This window comes from Mesocricetus auratus, unplaced genomic scaffold, assembly GCF_017639785.1.
Source record: "Mesocricetus auratus isolate SY011 unplaced genomic scaffold, BCM_Maur_2.0 Super-Scaffold_100018, whole genome shotgun sequence".
NCBI classification, from domain to species: domain Eukaryota; kingdom Metazoa; phylum Chordata; class Mammalia; order Rodentia; family Cricetidae; genus Mesocricetus; species Mesocricetus auratus.
This window is the reverse complement of record NW_024429199.1, coordinates 47,497,251-47,520,328: the sequence shown is the minus strand read 5'-3', so window position 1 is coordinate 47,520,328 and position 23,078 is coordinate 47,497,251. Positions and strand designations below refer to the sequence as shown.

The 23,078-nt window shown below is 49.1% G+C and overlaps 1 protein-coding gene across 6 annotated transcripts in view; it reads left to right on the top strand.

Annotated features, from left to right (window-relative positions):
• Positions 1-23,078, top strand: part of Pde10a (phosphodiesterase 10A) — a 399,000-nt gene that overhangs the window by 365,557 nt on the left and 10,365 nt on the right. For all 6 annotated transcript variants that reach the window (XM_013122751.3, XM_013122749.3, XM_005083007.4 and 3 more), the window contains 6 exons: positions 7,638-7,780; positions 9,572-9,655; positions 11,307-11,457; positions 14,265-14,420; positions 16,281-16,453; positions 20,740-20,851. In XM_013122751.3, coding sequence (XP_012978205.1) covers positions 7,638-7,780; positions 9,572-9,655; positions 11,307-11,457; positions 14,265-14,420; positions 16,281-16,453; positions 20,740-20,851 — 819 coding nt within the window. The remainder of the gene's footprint in view (positions 1-7,637; positions 7,781-9,571; positions 9,656-11,306; positions 11,458-14,264; positions 14,421-16,280; positions 16,454-20,739; positions 20,852-23,078) is intronic.

Here is a 23,078-nt window from a genome sequence, read left to right as displayed (position 1 = left end):
TGTGAATTGAATCCTGATGTTTTATCTCTAAGCTTATGAAATTTATGGTAAGGCAGTCATTCATCCCACACACAGGAGCTGAGCACTCACACAGGTGACACATAACGCTAGGGCCGGTCACCAGCCCCTGAAGCTCAGGACATACCACTCCACCCTGGTGTGTGTGTGAGCGAGTGTGTGTGTATTGTGTGTGTGAGCGTGTATGTGTGTGCGTGTGAGCGAGTGTGTGTGTATGTCTGAGTGAGTGTGTGTGTATTGTGTGTGTGTAAGCGTGTATGTGTGTGTAGTGTGTGTGTGTGCGTGTCTGTGTGTACGCGTGTGTTAAGAGTCAATAGACTCCAAAGTCATTAGCTACTGAAGACCAGGTGGAGGTATATCCCATAGGTATACACAGGTGTATATTAAAGTCATCCAGCACTGAATGCATTGCTTAGTTGGCCTGCAAGGAGTTTCCAAAGCACACGCTTTGCAGTGGATGTGACTTTCCTTCAGGTGTCATTCTCTGACTGCTCTCTGGATTCTCGGTGCCTGCCGAGTGTCACTCATGATGACACCCTTCATTGCTTTGCGCTTTTTTTTTTTTTTAATTTAAAAATTTGAGGCTTAGTTAAGTTAGCCAGTGCTTCCGAGCCTCAGCCTTTCCAGCAGGCGAGCGGTGATGACGGCACCCCCCCCCCCAGAACTGGAATTAGGACTGTAGGCGATAATGTCTGGGTTCTCAGCTTTCAGCAGACACAGTCTGCTCCCTCTGCTGTCTGCTCTCATCGCCTCTGATGCTGTGTTTTTTTAATCAGTGTAGGCAGTTTCATGAAATCCCAACTCATTCTTTAACGAACAGCCAGACAGGCTAGGCTAGACTGCCTTTCACAAAGATGGAGGCCTCATGAGATCCAGGATTAGCTGGAAAACATCAAGAGAAAGGATGCAGAGGGTCTATAGGTGGCCATCCCAAGACCACACTGTGCACTTCCAGGAGGGAAGCCGCCATCGATTCCCACCGGATCCCTGCTTTGTCTTGGCCTCAGATCAGGGGAAAGATTTGGAGGAGGTTCTCACCCGTGCCCTACACAGTCTGAACAGGAGAGGTGCCACACACAGAGTTAGCTGGGGCCTCTCTTTAGGAGAGAACTTTCAGACCCTCCAGCCTGGGGTGAAGACGTCTCTCTCTTAAGATGAGAGACATACCCCATCTGTCTGACTGTGTGCTTTGGCCATGCCCATGAATTAGAGGCTGTGAGCTGTAGGAGCAAACACCAGGTTCTGCGGTCTGGGGCAGCGTCTTTAAGTCTCCCTGTTCCTAGGGCACCCCTCCTTGGGTCGTCTCCCTACTTCCTGTATTTCTTATTCATTCCCCCATCCGTTTGCACACGCCAGCTCATCCTGGGTAATTGCCTGTGGGCATTCTATACCCAGGACTGCTTAATTATCCTTGCATGTGCCCCAGGCTCTTACTGTTTGGAGCCCATTTGGAATTCCTGTGTACGTGAGTGGCGTAGCCTTCAGAGCCCCAGCTGCCTATTGTACTATCTCAGTCTCCAAGCTCTCATTCCAGGAGGACAGTTTTGCGTCTCAAGCCCCCTGCAGGGGCAGGCTCCTTCCCAATATCACTGGTCCTACTGGGGCTTTCATTCCCAGAGCCCCACAGCCACCTCTGCTGGTGTGGGGTTCCTTTGGCCAGCTGCAGCACGGGTTTCTCATTCTGTTTAGTGCATGTTTGGTCTTGAGATCTGTGTAGAGAATCCATTTCATATTAACAATGGTATTGTTTAATGCTATTGGAAAACAATATTTTGAAAGTACCTACTTTAGGAAATATTTTGTTGCCATTTGAAACTCTCAAATCAATGGGAGGGAGGGAGAGTGGTGCTTGACTTACGTTAGTGTAAATCTCAGGCCTCCCCAAAGTTAATCTGGCAGGAACTTGACAGGACCCACACCCAGCAGCGAGTCCTCGGTGTCCATTGTGGGCAGTTGCAGGCTCCCCACAGGAAGTATTAGACAGGAAGGGGGACGCTCCATTGGCTCCTGGTGATGCCCCAGGGCATGACTGTCACTCAGGAGGTGTCAGGCTCCTCTTGCCCTCCCTAGGGGAGGATGCAGCAGCCACAGGAAGTGGCGTGCAGCGCCGATAGTCATCTGCGACCAATACAAAACCTTAACAGTTTCCAGCTGTAAGACCTGAACTGTCACCAGCCAATGGCATCCTTCCTTTACACTCCGCCCCCCATGATTGGTCACTACAGTGCACTCACTTCAGGGACTTGGGTACCTACCTGCACACCAGCAGTTCGTTAATGGCAAAGGGATCCAACTCAGGGAGATGACTCCAGAGTTCATGCTCTTGAGAACTGCTCCACCTTGAAGTGACTAGATGTCTACTGTGACCATTAAAGACTTGGTGCCTTCTAATTACCCCTTCTGTGAGTCCGTGAGTGGCACCAGACTGTCATGAGGGTTTAGCTCTGAACAGCAGCTAGCCAATGGTCTGTCTGCTCCATTGTATAAAGCCATAAAGCGTGTCTGTTTAGTTTACGGTAGGGAGAGGTCACGCTCATGTGCTCAAGTTGTCTTCGTGTTGGGATCTGTGACCTTGCCATGTCCTAGTGCCCAAGACCGATAAGTTATCTGCACAGACTTCAGTGTTAGACCAACAGCAGTTGCTTCTTCTAAAAGTCTCTTCTGCAGCTGGGCAGTGGTAGCACACACCTTTAGTCCCAGCACTTGGGAGACAGAGGGAGGCAGATCTCTGTGAGTTCAAGACCGGTCTGGTCTACAAGAGCTAGTTCCAGGAGGGGATCCAAAGCTACACAGGGAAACCCTGTCTTGAACAAACAAACAAACAAACAAAAAAGTCTCTTCTGCTAATACAGGGTACAAGATGACTTCCCAGTAGCCGTATGTAAGTAACTGATGAAGCGTTGCAGAGACATATAATTTTCCCTCTTCCTTAGTTTCCAGGGAGGCCCTAGATTGTATAATTTTTCTGATGTTCATATTGAATGTTATATACAAGATGAAAAATGCATACATTTTCCAAAACGTATTTATTTTTGCCCGAAATTAAACTAACTTATGTTGCAATTAATTTTAGAGTAAGCCCAACCTAAAATGATGAAAAAATGCATGAACAGAAATTTAAATAAAATATATGCTGTAATGTCTTTTGCAGCATAGCTTAATTTTGCAGCAGCATAGCTTTGTAAATGATGACGGTGACAAAAATCTTCAACCAGACTGCAGGTCGCCAGCTCGTAAGGCAGAGTGACAAAAATAGGAGTCGGGGAACAAGGCTATGTCGTGTGCAGGGGACCAATATTACGTGCAACTCCTGTGTTGTGTGTGATCTCATACCCAGAACAGCTGCCTCTGCTTGCACCTTCAGCATGGACTCCCACTGGACTCCAGAACAGCCCAACTGCACCGAATACTGAGAATCCCAGTGACGCTGTCCTTCTTGCCAGGAGGCGTCCGTGAGGTGTGGGAGGAAGCGAAGGGGGTGCTTGCCTGCGTTTCCGGGCGAATGGCATTGGTGGGGGTCTCACGCTGGGCTCTTGGGCCACGGAAGAGCTCTCACAAAGCTCGCACGGTACACAGTCCCATCCCATCCGGGGTGACCAATGTCCTGTGGCAGGTGTCCTTCTGCACCTAGGAAGAGGCGGTGGCCTGTGCAGTGCTCAGCGTTTGTAAACGTGGTCTGCAAGCTGCTCCTCAGCCCTGTTAGCGACTGACCGGGCTTTCACACGTGCTCCCTCCCTGCTGCCTAAGGGTCTGCAGTTTGTGCACAGTACCCGGAGTAGTCCCTGAACTTTTACATCATTCACACATTTCCTTGACAAGAAAAAAAGGGCATGTTTCAAATTTGCTGCCCTCTCCTGACAAACGAGCCAATATTTTGACATTTAGAAGATAATATTTAAAGCAATGAGCCGCACTTTAGATGCTTCTGGTGCTACTAACACCGAATGAGAAAATACATAGTTGTCCCAAAGAAAGTCACGCCACAGGCAAGGCAAGGCACTCTGTAATAGACGCCTGCCTTTGTGTGTGGTTCTCTCTCTCTCTCTTTCTCTCTCTCTCTTCTCATTCTGTATATTTAGTTTTTGGCTGTAATGCGGCATGGGCGGATCCTATCCTGGCCCTGTCCATTTATTGTTTCCTGAGGCTCATGTACCTGGACGGACATCTCATTATCTAGATTTGAAGATTTTTTTTTCTTCTACGATTTTATTGAAACTATTTTCTGTGCCTTTGGCATGGAGTTCTTCATCTTCATCCAGACCCACGGTTCCTAGGTCTGATCTTTTCATGGTGTCCCAAGTGTCTCGCACGCTCCGTTACATGCTCTTTGTTTTCACTTTGATTTAATAACCCAGTCCCTGTCCCTTGCCTCCAGGATCCACAGTCGGTGCTGCTCACAAGCCGTACATTAGCACGCAGCTCCCGCTGACGGGGCTCCTGTCGGGGCTCATTGAATGTTTCATTTCTGGCTTCATTTCACTTTCATTTTTCTGCAGTATTTCTCTCTCTCTCTATTGAATTCTAATTTTGCGCCTTGGATTGATTTACTTATTTCACTACTCTGTTTGTCTGTGTTCTCCTAGGATTCACTCAGGGATTTATTCCTGTCCTCTTTGGATTCATTTAGACATTTGTGTCCTCATTGATTTTCATGGACATACTTACAATCGTTATGCTGGATCCTTTGCAATTTATTCTAGGCAGTTTTCATTAGGGACCATTACGATGGGGTTGGTAGTTTGGGGGGCAGACATGTTGTCTTGGTTTTTTTTTTTCTGTCACATTTTGTGTTGTGATTTGTGCACCTAGACGTGGTCAGTTACATCGTTGGCATGGATTGCTGGCCCACTTGCAGTGAATGGACATTTGGGTCTGATTTTGGTGTTCCCATGTCTTAGCTGGGTTAGAGTCTACTAGGCGGTGATACTCAGAGCTCAGTCATGGAGCAGTCAGTGCTGATGCATGGTTGGAATAGCTTGGATGGTCCTGGCTAGGCTAGCTGCATTATACGCACACAGGTTGCTTGATGGGCAAGGCCCGGGATTGTGGGAACACCAGACCTTGAGCAGAGACCCACTTCCCCTTCTGCCTGGGAGTAGGCAGCTGTAAGACAATGTTTACTAAAAACATGTTTACTAAAAACAATACAATGCCTGGGGGCATTAAGTTCCTGGAAAAGGCCTGCCCACAGAAACCACCCTGACCTCGACCTTGTCCAAAGACTAACCACCTCTTCTGCCACACCCAGATCAGTTTTTGGTGTGAGAGCAGAACCAGCCAGGGGAGAGAGGAGAGAGCAGAAGCTTCTCTGGTGGGAGCCTTTCTTAGGAAGTTTTCTTGAACCTTTTTGGGGCCTGTTTAAAGTTTTCTTTACATCGTTGAACAAGTCTCTGTGTTGTCAATCCCCGACACCCTCCGCATGTTCTCGGACACAGGCCGCGCAGCAGACGCGACACGGGATCACCAGTTTCTGGCTTTAGTCGGGTGGCTTGGCCATCCAAATTCTCTCAGGTCATAATAGGAGCCTAAGGATAGGTTAGGACTTGTGGGTTGTGGGTATGTGGCCTCAGACCGGTGCTGCTGAAGCCAGACTGAGTCAGAGAAGAGGGTCCTGGGGCCATGTGCCTATGATCTAACACAGGTCTCAGTGGGAGCCGGGGATGGACACTGTGGTCAGATACCTATGACCTCACACTCTCAGTGGTAGCTTAGGCATGGGAGGACACTGCCTCGTGTCAATTATATGGGACAAAGAGACAGAGGTGCATTCAGAACCATTTCAGAAACTGTTGAGAATTCTGTGCTCACCGCAAACCAGGAGTAATTGAGTGTTTTTTGTTTTGTATTTTAAATGAAACTTGTCAGCAACTCAAACAGTAGGCTTTATACAACACAACCCGAAATATGCTAATATGATAGTTACCTATGGAAACGATGCCCCAAACATCGTCTTTTCTTCCTGTAGTTAAGCCATCCATGGTGTTCCTATAAGAGCGGGGGCACCATCACGCACAGACCAAAGTACGCAGAGCCAACACCACAGCGAAGGTGTGCGATGCTGCTTCCCAGGGAAACCCATTAACAAACACCTCAGATGTATGATGCCTTTGAATCAGAGGGGGTTTCTCCTTGCCGAGTGCCTGACCAGCCTATTGTGCGCTACAGCTACACTCCATTATGTGACCCCACGTGGGGTCACAACCCATAGTTTCCAAAGCTGTGTGGTCTAGCAGAGATTGCTAAGAACTGTATACCAAAGTAGTTTTTTTAAAAAAAGATTTATTTATTTATTATGCATACAGCCTTTTTGCCTGCATGTATTCCTGCACACCAGAAGAGGGCACCAGCTCTCATTATAGATGGTTGTGAGCCACCATGTGGTTGCTGGGAATCAAACTCAGGACCTCTGGAAGAGCAGCCAGTGCTCTTAACCTCTGAGCCGTCTCTCCAGCTCCCACCAAGTAGTTTCAAATGATGATGTAAAAGACATCTTGATCCTTGATGCGTCTCATCGTTGCTCATATTCCCTGGATGACAAACACGATCTTGCATATGGGAAGACATCTGCCCTATACCGATGTTACAACACAGCATGAACCATCGGAGAAGCTACTAATCACACACATTAATTTTTGTAGAGGGCTCGTTCCCGCCCCCCCCACACATTGTTTCTCTCCGAACTAATCTCACAGTTACTAATTGACGCATGTAAGCACTGGTCCTTTTACTGGATCCATTGCTTTTTAAATTTTATCTCACACATTAGTGTAATTATTTTTAATTCATATAATTGTTTTATGCATTTAATTATTTTCTTGCATACAAGTACACGTGGTCTTACTAATTCAATAGGACGGTAAACTGAGCCTCTTTACTTTCAAGTAGATCCCTTCAACACCCGCTCTCTCAAGGTGAGGCACCTGTGCCTGCTGGGTAAGCACTCATCACCAGCTATGTGCTAAGCCCTCATTTGTCCATTACCATAGTCCCCTGTTCATGTGTCTGCTCCGTGGGCACTGTATTGGGTGTCATACAAGTCTGTTACACAGTTGGATTCATTGCTCTTATGCTGACAAAACCCCAAATCCACTTAAGAAAAGAAGAAAAATACAATTAAATGGGGGAAAGACATGAAACCCTCCCAAGGAAGCCAGTTTGGTGTTCTAGGTGGCATGGATTTATCAAAATTTGTTTTAACAGATATAGAAGTGCCATAGACCTTAGGCATTTATTTATCGATACTGCACGCATGTTTTATTTTTAACTTTTTTTATTATTATTAAAGTGAAAATATAAGAGAGAACGCTATAGAAAAGGCAGATAGTGATTTCTCTCCCAGAGGTGATGCATGGTAAGGAGACATTAGTTCAGGGAGGATGTAACTCAGACGAGTGCTGACCCTTCAAGGTTGTGTGTGTGTGTGTGTGTGTGTGTGTGTGTGTGTGTGTGTGCATGTGTGCACGTGCACAGCTACAATGTGTCCCTACTGTGGGCCACAGTGAATCTCCCGAATTTCAACCGTAGCTCCCACCCCAAGTCTGAACCCCAAAGCCTAAGTCCTGCCCATATTGCTCTAACCAGCCCGGCTCCCCCCCATTCACACTTCTCCTGCCTTGCAGATGTACCACAGGATCCGCCACTCGGAGTGCATCTACAGGGTCACCATGGAGAAGCTGTCGTACCACAGCATCTGCACCGCAGAGGAGTGGCAAGGCCTCATGCGTTTCAACCTGCCAGCGCGCATCTGCAGAGAGATCGAACTGTGAGCAGGGCCTCATGCTGTTTTCACCTCACTAAAGCAAAAACCACCACGGTTACCGAGCACGCGTGTGTGGGGGGGAGCATCCGGTGGGCTCTCACGCTGCGCTGCCCCTTCTGCTTGCCTTAAATAGCAAGCCCTGAAATGGGAACCCCATGTAGTGGCCCAAGCCGGCAATGCCAGCGCTTGGGAGGCTCAGGCAGTAGGATTCAGAGCTCAGGGCCAGCCAGGGGTGTGTAGAGAGTCCGTGTCAGGAAACCAAATTTGAAATCAGTCACCTAAACGATAGCGGTTATTACTGTACCAGTATTTCAAATGATATTTAGTGTCACACCCGCTGTCAATCTCCAAGTGAAATGAAAGAATTTAGTGATACTTTGTTTCACCTCTGTGCTCTCCTTCCCCAGCGCTTGACTAACACACTTAAGTCTAGAGAGAGGCAGGGCCTCGTGGTGACTGCGTGCCGTGGCAGCCACCCTTCCCCCAAGCTGGCATTCACCGTATTATTGGAGATAAACCCCCATTGCTGCACATTCATTCTGGTGGTGGGGGTTAGTATTTATATTAGTAAATGAGATCACAGTTTTTGGTATGGTAACTTCAGGATTTACAGTTTTTGAATGCTTAGATGGAAGGCCGTATCTGATAAGGTCTCCTGGACCGTGATATGATATATGTACGTGTGTGTGTGTGTGTGTGTGTGTGTGTGTGTGTGTGTGTGTGTATTCATGTTGGTTACCCTGGTGACATATGTGTCCCCTGGAAAGCATTCTGTATGTGTGTGTATACATACATACATACATACATACATACATACATACATACATTAGTGCTGATTACCTTCGTGACATATGTGTCCTCTGGACAGCATGCTGTATGTGTGTGTGTATACATATATACATACTTACATACATTAGTGCTGATTACCTTCGTGAAATATGTGTCCCCTGGACAGCCTGCTGTGTGTGTGTGTGCATATATACATACATACATACATAAATATTAGTGTTGATTACCCTGGTGACATATTTGTCCCCTGGACAGCGTGCTGTGTGTGTATACATACATACATACATACATATGCACATACATACATATTAGTGTTGATTACCCTGGTGACATATGTGTCCCCTGGACAGCATGCTGTGTGTGTGTATGTGTGTGCATACATACATACATACATACATACATACATACATACATATTAGTGTTGATTACCCTGGTGACATATTTGTCCCCTGGACAGCATGCTGTGTGTGTATACATACATACATACATACATACATACATACATACGCACATACATACATATTAGTGTTGATTACCCTGGTGACATATTTGTCCCCTGGACAGCATGCTGTGTGTGTGTGTATGTGTTTATACATACATATGCACATACATACATACGTACATATTAGTGTCGGTTACCCTGGTGATATACATATCCCCTGGACAGCCTGCTGTGTGTGTGTGTGTGTGTGTATTCGTGTCGGTTACCCTGGTGACATATGTGTCCCCTGGACAGCATGCTGTGTGTGTGTGTGTGTGTGTGTGTGTGTCTGTGTCTGTGTCTGTGTGTTAGTGTTGATTACCCTGATGATGCCTCTGGCAGCTGACTCTGTAGAATCTCACAGGGACCCTTCCATTCAGTCAGATGCTGCAGGGGCGGGGACAGAGCACCGAGCCCTTTGCGTCCTTTGAGCATCGGGGTAGATAAGAGGGCATATTGATTCTCATGCCAGCTGTGCCCATCCTGACTGCACCTAACAGTCCACGGCTCTCCTTTGGTTCCAGGTTCCACTTTGACATCGGCCCTTTTGAGAGCATGTGGCCCGGGATCTTCGTCTACATGATCCACCAGTCTTGCGGGGCATCCTGGTACGAGCGACCCGTGCGGCCGACTCCTTTCCAACACGGGGGTGACCTCCTTGGCCCACTTGTACCTAACCAGGTTCTTTGTACGGCTATGGTAAAATATGGCATTTTAATAAACATTCTAATAAAAACCGGCTGAGCTCGTTGGACGCACACGCAGGGGCTGTCGGCTTCCTGGTCTGTAGCCATAGCTGACACCTGTTTGGGTTTTGCTCTGGTTAATGGGTAACCTGGATTTGTAGCGCTAGTGCGTCTCATCACTCTGCCCTACATTCCAGGTGACATCTGGTGTTGTTTAGACTCTGCAGGGGAAGAGGCAGGACCCACTCTTAAAGCAGTGGAGAGCTCACAATGCCTGCGGCACCCGCTTGGGGAGCCCCATATGTATTGGTTAGGTTAAGGCAGGAAGGGGAAGTCTCTCAGGGAATGTGGCAGCAGCCACAAGCTGTCACTCTTTCCGTCTGTCCTGTCCGACATGGCTCCCTGACTTTGTGAGGGGGATGGTTCACACCTCACACAGGCTGAAAATTCAAAGACTGCATTTGCTCATTTTCCACGTGATTGCTTGGCACCGGCCCAAGTGCTGAGTACTGTAGCTGCCCTGGAAACGGCAATGTCCGTCTTCTTGAGCTTCGTCTCTTCTCCGCTCTGGTCGGCATCGAATGCGGGACCAGCAGCTCCGATTGTTGCTTAGCCTACTGAGGGTTTGCCTGGAAGTCATAAGGGGCCAGGCCTTTCCCTTCGGGGACATTGAGCGCTTTTAATGAGGGACACACGGCTGTGTGTGCCCCAGGGTGTACAGTAGTATTGGCGTCCTCCACCTCCATGCACTGTGTGGATAGATTTGGGTGTGGCTGTCTTCCACTTGCAACATGAGTGTACCCCAATGCCTTGGATTCTCCCTGAGAGTGTAGTCAGGTGCACAGAGGGTTGTAGCATGTGCTTGGCATTGGCCAGGAGGATGCTGTATGTGGTCACACGAGCCCTCTGGAACGTAGGAAATGCTTGTAAGCACAAGGAGCTCACGAAGGGAAAGCAGGGTAGACGGCGTGCTGGCTGGCAGAGTGGAGCCGTCAGAATTGGTCTTAGTTCTCTCGCTGTTTTCTGGCTATAGAAGAAGCAAGGGGTAGTGGGAGTGACTACAGAGCTCACGGTTGGCCAGGAGGGAACCCGCAGGTGTGTGTGTGGAGTCCACAGGTGTGTGAGGGAACCACAGGTGAGTGAGGGAATCCACAGGTGTGTAGGAGAATCCACAGGTGTGTGAGAGCACCCACAGGTGTGTAAGGGCACCCACAGGTGTGTAAGGGCACCCACAGGTGTGTAAGAGAATCCACAGGTGTGTAAGGGTACCCACAGGTGTGTGAGAAGCTACAGCTGTATAAGGGAGTCCATAGGTGTGCAAGGGAACCCAGGTGTGTGTGAGGGAGCCCACGGGTATGCGAGGGAATCCTTAAATGTATGGGAAAGCCTACAAGTGTTTGAGGGGGGCCCACAGGTAGGTGAGGGAATCCACAGGTGTGCGGAAGAATCCATAGGTGTGTGAGGGAGCCCAGATGTGTGTGAGGGAGCCAGAATTTGCACTCCTCAGCTAGACGCTCCTCAGACATGTGTGGTGCTATGCTGGCCCTGCCGTGACAGTCTCTTCTCCACACAGCTTTGAACTGGAAAAACTGTGTCGCTTCATCATGTCTGTGAAGAAGAACTACCGGCGGGTTCCTTACCACAACTGGAAGCACGCAGTCACGGTGGCACACTGCATGTACGCCATACTTCAGAACAACTATGGCCTCTTCACGGACCTCGAGGTGGGTGCGCACATCCCCCTGCCAGAAAAGCTCAGGGAGGCAACCTCTCCGTCAAAGTGCATGAACTTACGGCATGAACTTAGCACCGGTACCCAGACACAGATCACACTTTACTGGAAATGTTGATCTAAAGATTTCAACTACACCCAGATACCCTCTGGGCGAGGGGAGGGAGGGAGGGAGGGAGGGAGGGAGGGAGGGAGGGAGAGAGAGAGAGAGAGAGACAGAGAGAGACAGAGAGAGAGAGAGAGAGAGAGAGAGAGAGAGAGAGAGAGAGAGAGAGAGAGAGAGGAGAGAGGAGAGAGGAGAGAGGAGAGTTCTTTCTTCCTTATTAAAGCTGACAGGTTCTGCAGCTCAGGTATTTAACTGAGTGACTTTCTTTTCTTTTCCTTTTTTTTCTTCCTTTTTTTTTTTTTTTTGAGACAGCGTTTGTCTGTGTAGTCCTGGCTGTCCTGGAATTCACTTGGTAGACTATCCTAGCCTTGAATTTACACATCCACTCACCTCTCTCTTCCTCCCCAGTTCTGGGATTAAAGGTGTGTACCACCACCACCACCACCACCACCACCACCCAGCTAGAGTGAATCTTTCATGATGCCCACATGCCCTGGATAACATAGACTTATCTGGATGATTTGAGAACGCTGAGCACGTTGTATAGTTGACATCAGTGCCATCTTGTGTCCTCCACCATAAGGGGACAGGCTTTGAGGTACACACAACGCGCTGCCCAGGTTCCATATACCCAGAGCTGAAGCCACCCAGGGAGATTTCACAATTCCAGAGTCACACGGGTTGGGGCCTTCTCATCCACACAGCTGCCACCGCACGCTCCCAGCTGAGTGGCGGGAATTAGCACTGGGGCACCAGTGAAGCTGAACCCACTAGCCAGCCAGGACTTGGAGCGTGTCCCTTTAAGCCCCCAGCCTGGCGGTGGCACGAACAGCATAAACCCAGGCCTCCATTTCTCTCCGTAAAACAAGGTCACACTTGTGACTACACAGGACAGCACTGCCACCTCTCACCATAATGCATTTGCCTCCTTTAAAGTCACACTCAAAACAAATCCACCCCGTGCCCTTGTCAGACCAAAGTCATAGTTGAACCAGAAATCATGGGAGGTGGATTCCAGAAATGGGGGCCTGAATTAGATCCGGGGACCCGCACAAGCAGTGGGCATGGCCACACACAGTTTAACCCCACACTGTGGGAGACAGAGACGGGGCACTGCTAGGGTTTCCTGGCCACCGGCCCAGCTCCAGGTTCAGTGAGCGACCCTGTTGGAAAGGAATAAAGCGGGAAGTAATGGAGCAGAGCAGCAGTGCCCTTCCCGAGCCTTCATCCAGACACACACGCGTGTGCGCCCCCTGCACACACACTCCGCAGTCGCATGCACACACGCATGTGCGCCCCCTGCACACACACACCGCAGTTGCATGCAAAGGAGTAAACTATACTCTCGGTTGTGGCTTATTTGTTTTCTACAATAATCCTTGGTTTCAGCAGAATTTAACTATATAACAATTGACTTCCTCGGGAAAGATTCAAATGAAACATGCTTTTTCTGTTCATATGAATAATTTTCTTTTCCACTGAAATGTGTGTCGTATTCTATTTGGGGGAGGCGGTCGACATTCCCCCCTCCCCATTTAACTTCTTTTGCTGTTTCTCAGCTTTCCTGGAGACACAGTGGCCACTCCTCCCTCCTCTTGCCTTGGGAACCTCTTCCCTCAGATTCCTTCGAGCTGTGCTCACGATTGCTCAGACTTTTTTGCCTTCCTCCGTTCTCACAGAGCCTTGGCGAATCCCACCATTTCCCTTCTCCACCCAAGGCCAGTCTGAGACTCAGACAGCTTCCCCACGTACTCTCCGCTTGCCCACCTCTGAAAGAGTTTCCCCCGTGGCTCTTGACCTAGGCCCCCATGGCCTACTCACCTTCGCCACCTGCAGGATCCCCCACGCCTGCCGCTGGTGTCCTCAGTAGGGATGGCACTGAACTTCCTTCTGACTTTGCAGTCCAGAAAGAGAGCCCCCTGCTGCCTGGAAACCGCATCCAGACTTGGCTGACCCTTTACACTCCCATCACCGACCTGCTCTCTCTCTTCCTCCCCTGCCTCCCCTTGGTGATTGCTTGCAGACCTCCTAAGTGCATTCCTTACACCTCGCTAGGCAGTTTGGCAGTTTTCTAAAACGGCCAGTTAGATGCAGACAGGGCTGTCTGGGAGCCCCTTCACTCTGCTCCTTGCCATCTGGAATGCGAGGTCTGTGTGAGGACCTAGGTCTCCAGCGTGCTCTCTGACCTCGCTCGGGTGTGGTCTTCTACCGGCATCTTCTCAAACACCATCTTGTGCCCTCCTTCCCTCTCACAGGTCTCTGCTGGTGTCTGACTCTTGCTGGGTCTGGCCCAGACTGCTCTCTCTAGCGCAGGCTTGCCCCCGCCCCTTGGGCTTCTTCTTAGCATTTTTCTTACTCCAGTGTGGCGTGCTGTGTTTACACGTTCCTGTGTTTGCATGTTGTGCGTATTGGCTGAGAACAGCAACGATGTCGTTATAACGAGGAGAACCCAAGCTGCCTGCTGCATGCATAGCTGAGCTTGTCACCTTTGGTACCTCCTGTCCCTTCCCCAGAGCTACAGAGGAAAAACTCATTTGCTTGTCAAGTTCACACGTAGAAAAACAAAGACCAGGGTTCCACAAAAGCTCAGAGATTCCTTTGAGTTCGGATGTATTGATGGCAGAAATGAGTATGGTGTGAATGTATCTCCTGGCCGTGTCTTAAACTCGTCCGCATTCTGTCATCTCTTCAAGCGCAAAGGCCTGCTAATCGCATGTCTGTGTCACGACCTGGACCACAGAGGCTTCAGTAATAGCTACCTGCAGAAATTTGACCACCCCCTGGCAGCGCTGTACTCCACGTCCACGATGGAGCAACACCACTTCTCACAGACAGTGTCCATCCTGCAGGTAAGGAGCCAGGCTGCAGTGCTCTGGGGGGAGGGGAGGGGAGGGGGAGGGTCTGCACAGCATGCTCTGCAGGCAGCAGCTGCATTTTACTGTGCTATCTTAGCTTTGTAGCCATAACTGGGAGTAGTCTTTTTGAACGTAGCATCCGAGATTGTTTTCTCTGCATCCGATAGCCAGTGTGTGGTGCCTTCAGCAACAGGATCTTATGGGCTAGTTATGCGGGTAACCAACAGTGTTAGCAGTTGTTTGGGAGACCTCTGAAGCCTCTCTGACCAAAACAACTTGGAGGGAGGCATCCCACATCAGGCAGAGCGGTTTTATTTCATAGTCAATGGCTTCTGGGAGGGGCACTGCCCGCCCATGCAGAATGCCTCTATTTGAAGTCATCTTAAAGGTTGTGTTTTGGAGTTGGCTTTCCACAAGGCTCAGGATAGCCTACCTGCCACCCTTCCTCTCCTTTCTCCCTGCCCTCCACACTCCCAGCATTCCTCACTCTCCTTTCATCCCTCCACTTACATTTTTAATTGTGTTGCAAAATAGTAGGCCTCCGTATGACGTCCTCACATGCCTTTCGGTCTTAGTCAACGTTCCGTTGCTGAGGAGAGGCACCGTGACCAACAGCAACTCTTACAAAGGAGAGCATTCAATTGTGGCTGGCTTACAGTTCCAAAGCTTTAGCTCTTTATTTGCGTGTCAGGGAGCATGGCAGTGCACAGGCGGACATGGCGCTGGAGAGGCAGCTGAGAGTTGTACATCTCTGGATCCCCGGCCAGCAGGAGAGAGACAGATACTGGGCCTGGCTTGGGCTTATGAACCGCCCCCCCCCATAACACACTTCTCCAACAAGGCCACGCCCACTCCAACAAGGCCACGCCTCCCAATAGTGCCGCTCCCTATGAGCCTGCGGGGGCCGTTTTCATTCAGACCACCGCGCTCTTCTTTGGGCTAGCCCTTGACGTCTTCCATAGTCTTGTGCTCCTCCAGGCTCAAGCCTTTGCACCCCCGGCACCCCACCCTCCCACCTCTGTTTAATCCACCTCCCACCTCCCACGAACGCATCCTCCCACCAACGGCCCCTTTCAAGCGTCCTGGCTTCCGCTTGATGCCCAAGTCTTTTGTGGATGGCTTCTGCCAGGGGTAGATCCTCAGCGTCTGCCACCCATCCGGAAACCCAAGTCACACTCTCTGCCGCAGCCGGGGCGTCCCGTTTCTCTGGCTTGGTGCGGGCGTTTCTTCTCTGGTACTGTCATTTCGTGACACCCCGACACAGCCTGGAGGCTTGCACCCCTCTCTGTTATCGCCATTCCTCTTGGGTTTCTCTCTGTGAATTGGGTATTCCCACACCTTCAGTGACTGTGCCTACCGTGTCAGCTTCTCGTGAGCTGCGTACAGGACAGTGAGTTGCTGTTTGCCGTGCGGCCTGAGGTGGCTGAGGATGTGGATGACTTTCTCAGCATGAGTTTCAGTATAGTATGAAGTTACTGCCGTTAACTGGCCCCAGACAAAAGCTGCTGGCCACTTCAGTATTTCATATTTCCTAGTCCCGTCACTACACACACACACACACACACACACACACACACACACGCACACACACACGTGCACGCACGCACACACGCGCACACACACGTGCACGCACACACACACACACACACAATAAGGTGTAGTAAAGTCACTTGGGTTTTGTGGGGGCAGGTGGTATCCTATGGGCAAACTGGTCCACATAAGCAGTATCTCTATCATTACAACTAAACAGTCCCTTTGTTTCCCCGAATTTCCCACTACAGTCACATTTGGCATTGTTGTCCATACAGTTTCAAATTCCTGAAGATGCCCTGTTTCCTCTGGTCTCTCCCGTAGCTGGAAGGACACAACATTTTCTCCACCCTGAGCTCCAGCGAGTACGAGCAGGTGCTGGAGATCATCCGCAAAGCCATCATCGCCACCGACCTTGCTCTGTACTTTGGGAACAGGAAGCAGTTGGAAGAGATGTACCAGACGGGGTCGCTGAACCTCCACAACCAGTCACATCGGTAAGGACAGCCTGGCAAAGGCTGCAAGCCTGGTGTGTGAACCCAGACCCGCAGTTTGGTGTGTGTGCGCGTGCTCAATGGAGGACACACGAGGGGCGTGCCTTGCTGATGTGCGTCTTGGCGGCGGTCCCGCCGTTTCCCCCGGGGATGGTTTGCAGGGTGGGCTCAGATTCGTGCCTGGTGTGCTGCGAGCCACTCGCCCGCCTCCTGCCCGGGTGGCTCTCAGGCGGCTGCCCCAGCATTTCACTGTTGAGATTACCTGTACCCGGCTGGCCAGTCTCTCCTTAGGGAGGCCATCTTCATCCTAAGGTGCACGACGGCTACTTAATGTTCCATCCCCGTCTCTTCTGGGGATCCATCCAGACCTGATCTTAAGATGTCTCTGTAGAGGACGGTTTCAGGAGAAGTTTACTTGGGTGGCCAGACGCAAAGCAGATGGGTAGAACCGGATCCCAGCTGGTAGGAGTAAAGGGAACCCTTGTAACGGTGTAGGTGCCTCAGCTCAGCAGCAGCTGTGCGAATGCCCCTTCATGCCAGGGTGTGTCCACATTCCACAAGGCTCAAAACGTAAACAGTGTGTGAGACCACCTTTCAGGAGGATAGGGGAGGCCATCTTTCTTTCACGCACAGCAAGGCCTTGCCAGGACTACATGGGTCAGTGTTGACAAAGCTCCCATGAGGCTCTTGGTGCCCCTAGTTCCTCCCGCTCCCCCTTACTCCCCACAGTTCACAGGGGCAACGTGCTTCAAGTCGCCTGGGCTCGTAGTTATGCCCTGGGCAGGAACAGGGGTTTGCTTACACTGCCTTTATGGTGCCTGCAGAGGGATATCCAACCCTCATGAAGCATGCTTGGTTTCAGAAACCAGTCCTCCTACTCTTGCTTGGGTGTATCAGTTACTTTTAGCTAAATAGTCACAATAATTAATATTCATTATAAAAAATTAAAACATCAAATTGAAAAGCTATTTCTCATGCTTAATGCATACGGGCCTCTGCCCGTGGCGTGAAATTAGCTGTGACTAATTTATGTTGGTTAACGGCTTTAACGGTAATGCTTGTTTGTCTTAACGAACTTCAGAACGAAGAAATACGCACAGGAAAGAGACTGCACCCGGCTGCCACGTGCTTGCTGTGATGCCCATCCGTGTGCATTCTGTTTCTCCAGAGGTGTGCACAGGGTTCCGCAATGTACAGAGAGCTGTGTGCCTTCTCCTTAAAATGGGCTTCTATCAGAGCTGGCCCTTTTTAGAGAGATCTATAATTCATTGTAATGTAAATAGTTGTAAAGGTTTGGAAGCTTTTTCCAGATTGATGCTGACAGTTTCTAGAATTTTCTACTATAAACGATGCAATAAAGTTGGCCCATGGGGTCTTTCCTATGACCCTTGAAAGTATATAGTGCAGAGCTGGAGAGATGGGTCAGTGGTTAAGAGCACTGGCTGCTCTTGCAGAGGACCTGGGTTCTGTTCCCAGCACCCACATGGCAGCTCACAAGCAGGGATCTGATGTCTTCTTCTGGCCTCTGTGTGTATCAGGAATTCACATGGCACACAGACACACATGCAGACAAAACACTGATACACGTGAAATAAAAATAATTGAGTATATATTGCCAGGCACATACATGTGCTAAGTTTTAAAGCAGACATGCTAGGAGTTCACACATCTTCTAACACGAGAACGAGAACTGGTCCATGCACTCTTGTCTGCCTCACAGAAGGACCCCACACTTGCTGGCCGCCGTGTGCACCGCCATGCTGTCTGTTCACAATGCTTGCTTGCTCTGTTGAGCTTTTACTCTTAACAAATCATCATCTGGCCTGTCTTTAACTGAGGATGTTAAACGTCTGTATTCTTTTTCACAAATATTTTCTTTAGGTGGTTTACAAATTTTCTTCATGTTTTCTGTTTGTTTTTTGTGTGCGTGTACATGCATGTGTGCATATGTGTATGCACATGTGTGTATGTGTGCATGCATGTATGCGTGTGTGCATGCACGTGTGTGTGTGTGTGTGCATGCGTGCCAGAGTGTGTGTTTGTGTCTGAGGAGGGAACCCAGGTCCTTACACATTGCCAGGCAAACCCTGTGATACTCTAGCCTCAGAGTCTCTGTTGAGAACATAGAAACCTCAGTTCATGACACCACATCTGTTGTTATTCTTATCAAGCCCCACAGCGATGCAAATTCTTCATAAATTCTTGTGTATTTTATAGCTCAATTTTTTACATTTAACCTTGGATTCTTATATTAATAGAATTATAATTTTAATTCTTCTTGATGCATTAAATCAGTATCACTTAATGACTAATTCATTTTCCTCACCTGAGAAAATTGTTGAGAGTTTTGTAACACATTCAACACGGTGAGGTCATTCCAAGGGTGCTTCCTGCATGAACCCCCCCAGCACAGTGGCTAGTTCAGGGTTGATGTCTAATTCCATTCAGAAACAAACTGAAACATCCATTCTAGCATTTCCGAGTGATCATGACCATCTAACTGATTTATAATTGTGAATAAAAACAGTAATTATACTTAAAACAGATCCATGCCAAATTTCCAGGCTGTTTGCTTCCTCATGAGCAATAAAATAGCAACTTGGCATTGTGTTGTCTAAATAATTTTGACAGTTCTCATCCTTATTCCAGCAGTTTTAAGTGTGAGATTATTTCCAGTGGGTAAAGTTTGCCCGTTTTACAATTAACATTGCTATTAACATTGCTTTTACAGACTTCTGAAATGAGAAATGTATTTTTTTTCAGATTAAACCTTATTATACTATTTAACATAACAGTGATGGGGGTTTTGGTGAAATACATTGAATGAGATTGACTTACTTTAATTGCATGAAAGAATTATTTGTAAATATAATGCTAATTTTCGTGTTCTCCATCTGTCTGGTGAATTTACCAGTTGAGGAAAGAAGGAACTTAATTCTTTAGATGCCCAAATTTAAATCCGCTCTTCTTTTTAAGATAAAAATTAGCCGACCTGGAGAATCGTACATTTCGCTGGTCACTTTAAGCTGTTTGGGTCTTGAAATGCCATCTGCTTGGGGTGGCAGGCATAGCCATCCCAACACATGACTGTTGAGCATCTCTCAGTTATTCGAAGTGACCTGTAGCAGATGTAACAAGCCCTCGGGATATTCCCTTTGAAAAGCCAGATTGTGGAGGTTAGGGAGTGAAGGAAAGGAAATGGGCTGATGGCAAATAATAGCTTGATGTAGCTTTCAGGAACCTGTAGTGAGAGCTAGGGGCCAGCCCCCTGCGACCTTGACAGATGACCCTGAGGAACCATTCCCATTGGTCCAGGCTGTGTCTCCAATGTAGAAACCCACTGGCAGCCCCGTGTCCCTCAGACTCACTGCATACATGCCAGCTAGAAGCATTGATACTGTCTCACCTCTGACACAGTTCTGCATCTCCGGCGATAAATGAATGGTCTTCATAAATTGTGTTATTGTCTCCAGTCGAGGTCAGGACATTATAATTCCTTACTTCATTTCGCTAGGCCAAGAACCACCAGAGGAAACCCATCAAAGTCACGGGCAATTTGTTTCTTTGAAGTTTTAGCAATTACTATTTTTCTTTAAGAGAAAATACTTAGATAAGGCCTACACAAATAGCAAGTTGGACGGGCAGTCCGTCACTGCAGATGCCAAGAAGCTAAATGGAGAACCTCCTCTCTCTGGCCGCGTCTGAGTTTGAACACATCCTTGCTAAACAGCTGAGCTTTGGAGGAGCACGGTCTATCCCATTCTGCATGTGGGCAGCTCACCGCACTCCAGAGTCCTCTTCTGACCTTGGCGTGCTGCTTCTCCCTGGTAAAAGTTAGACATTCTTGTATCGCTCAGACTCGGTGGATACAGGATGAAGGTAGGGGGTCAGGGTTTTCCGCTCCAGGTGACGCTAAACTTGCAGAGGTCTGTGAAATGAAAGCTTGGCCCATAGCTCTGAGAAGGGCCAGACGATCTGAAGGGTAGCAGAATGCTGTCTGCCGTGTTTGTTCAGATGGGGACACTGAGGCACGGGTAGCACAGAGCACACCCCTGCGCGACTCGTGGAAGATTGACCTGATGTCGTAGCGTTTTAGTTCCCTATTGCTGTCCCACCTGCTAAGCTACATGGTTCTTCTTCCTGATGCTTTTTCTGTCATCGGGAAGTCACACCGCACAGGCAAACCTTACTTGTGATGACGCCTGCACCCCCCCCTGCCCCTGCCCCCTCTCCTGGGTCTCCAGGCAAAGGGCAGACACTGCACTTACCAGCTTTGTGTCGTCTTCTAGAGACCGTGTAATCGGGTTGATGATGACTGCCTGTGACCTTTGTTCTGTGACGAAACTATGGCCAGTTACGAAACTGACGGCAAATGACATATACGCGGAGTTCTGGGCGGAGGTATGTCCTTGATTCTTATATTAATTTAGGCATTACCAAGAGATGCGAAGGTATTTCAGCAGAAATAAACAGCAGCAGCTACTCAGTGACTGGTCATGTTAATTGTCACTTTGGGAAACTGTGGTCAGCCACTCACCATGACAGATTCAGCAATCCCAGTCCTGCAGGGACAACTCTGTCACACCCTGATCCCTACTGGAGGAGTTCAAGGCCACACTCACTGAGCATTGCTGCAGCAGCTTTCCTTTCTTGGCCTCTGACCTTTGCTCCCTGGGTTTGTTCTTTCGGACATTGCTTACCTCTGGCATAATGTAGTGTCATTGTGCTCACTGGCCGGCTCAGGTTCTGTCCCCCTCTGGGGCAGCCAGCCTCTAGCGCAAGTGGTTCTCAACTTGTGTGTCACGACCCCCTTGAAGTTAAACAACACTTTCACAGGGGTCATCTAAACATAGATATTTACATCATGACTCATAATGGTGGCAAAATTACAGTTATGGAGTAGCAACAAAAATAATTTGATGGTTGGGGGTCACCACAACATGAGGAACTGTACTAAAAGGGTTGCAGCATTAGGAAGGCTGAGAACCACTGCTCTAGAGCACACACACACACGTGCACACACATGTGCACACACACATATATGTGTGCACACACACGCGTGCACATACACACGCGTGCACAAACATGCACACACAGAGGCACATGTATGCACACATGCACACACACATACACATATCCATTCACGCACGCACACACACACACTTTGTTTCACCATGTAACAGAACCTGTCGTGCGTAGTTAAGGAAAGTGAGATACATTGGTCTCAAGTGTGCTAGCCCGGCATTGCAGCAGTCACCTCAGTTGTCTGTGTGAGCTTCAATACTTTCTGTAAACACCCCCGGGGGAGAACCGCTGGCTGCTCCGCTCAGTTTCACGTTCTGCGCGGACCATGCTTCAACAACTACGTCTGAGTTCTAAGCTGTGACTGAAGCTGTGGCAGACACAATACGGGTTCACTCCCTGCACACTCAACGCCTCACCGTTACCCATTCCACGGTGGATGAACCTGCAAGCCTTGTAGGCAGTCTCCCCGACCCTGTCCTCCCCGGGAGGAGCCATGAATAGTCTCCAGGTCCTGTCAGTTTATATTTAACCCCCGAAGTCCAGAGTTTCCCCTCCTTCCTGCCGTGCTGCTGCTCCCCACTCTACCCCTCCCCTGCCTCCACACCCCTTACCTGCGATGTCTCGGGTGATGTGGCCCCGGAGCACTGTTGCTTTGGTCCTCAGCTTGTAGCTAAGGGGTGCAGTCGGCATCCTATGTCACAGCTTCAGCCACTAGCAAGCGATCGATTCAGATGCCCCCCCCCCGCCCCCGCCATGGCCTGCCTCTGCCCCCACAGCCCTTGAAGCTACTTGCCTGCCCCACATCCCTGGATTTCCTTGTCAGCTTTAATCTTGCCCTAAGCACACACTGAAGTTGCTTATCTAGAAACTCGTTCCCTCCTGAGACCATGTGGCATCATCCTCAGTAGGAGCTTGGCAGGGTTTCACTCATTTGGATAGAGAAGAGGCATCGAGACCCGCCCGTTTCTGCATGTAGAGCGAGCAGCTGAAGAGTTGGTGCTTTGAGAACCCTGGGTGCTACAGAGCAAGTTTTAGAGCACAGTGTTTTAAGGGAGGCGTGTGGAAATCTATTTCTGGCTCTAAGAGACCCTAGGAGGTTTCATTGTAGAGTTGTGACTTCTGAAGAAAAATAAGTTCACTTAAATGGGCTAAGCGTGCACCGTTAAGAAGATCTCAAAAAACTTTAAGAAGACACTAAACTTGCAGAGCTCTATGAAATGAAAGCTTGGCCCATAGCTCTGAGAAGGGCCAGACGATCTGAAGGGTAGCAGAATGCTGTCTGCCGTGTTTGTTCAGATGGGGACACTGAGGCACGGGTAGCACAGAGCACACCCCTGCGCGACTCATGGAAGATTGACCTGATGTTGCAGTGTTTTAGTTCCCTATTGCTGTCCCGCCTGCTAAGCTACATGGTTATTCTTCCTGATGCTTTTTCTGTCATCGGGAAGTCACACCGCACAGGCAAACCTTACTTGTGATGACGCCTGCACCCGCCTGCACCCCCCCCCCCCCGGGGTCTCCAGGCAAAGTGCAAACACTGCACTTACCAGCAACTTTTAGTGACTTTGTAAGAGCCATAAGGTTGCTGTGTCCATCTTGTAGC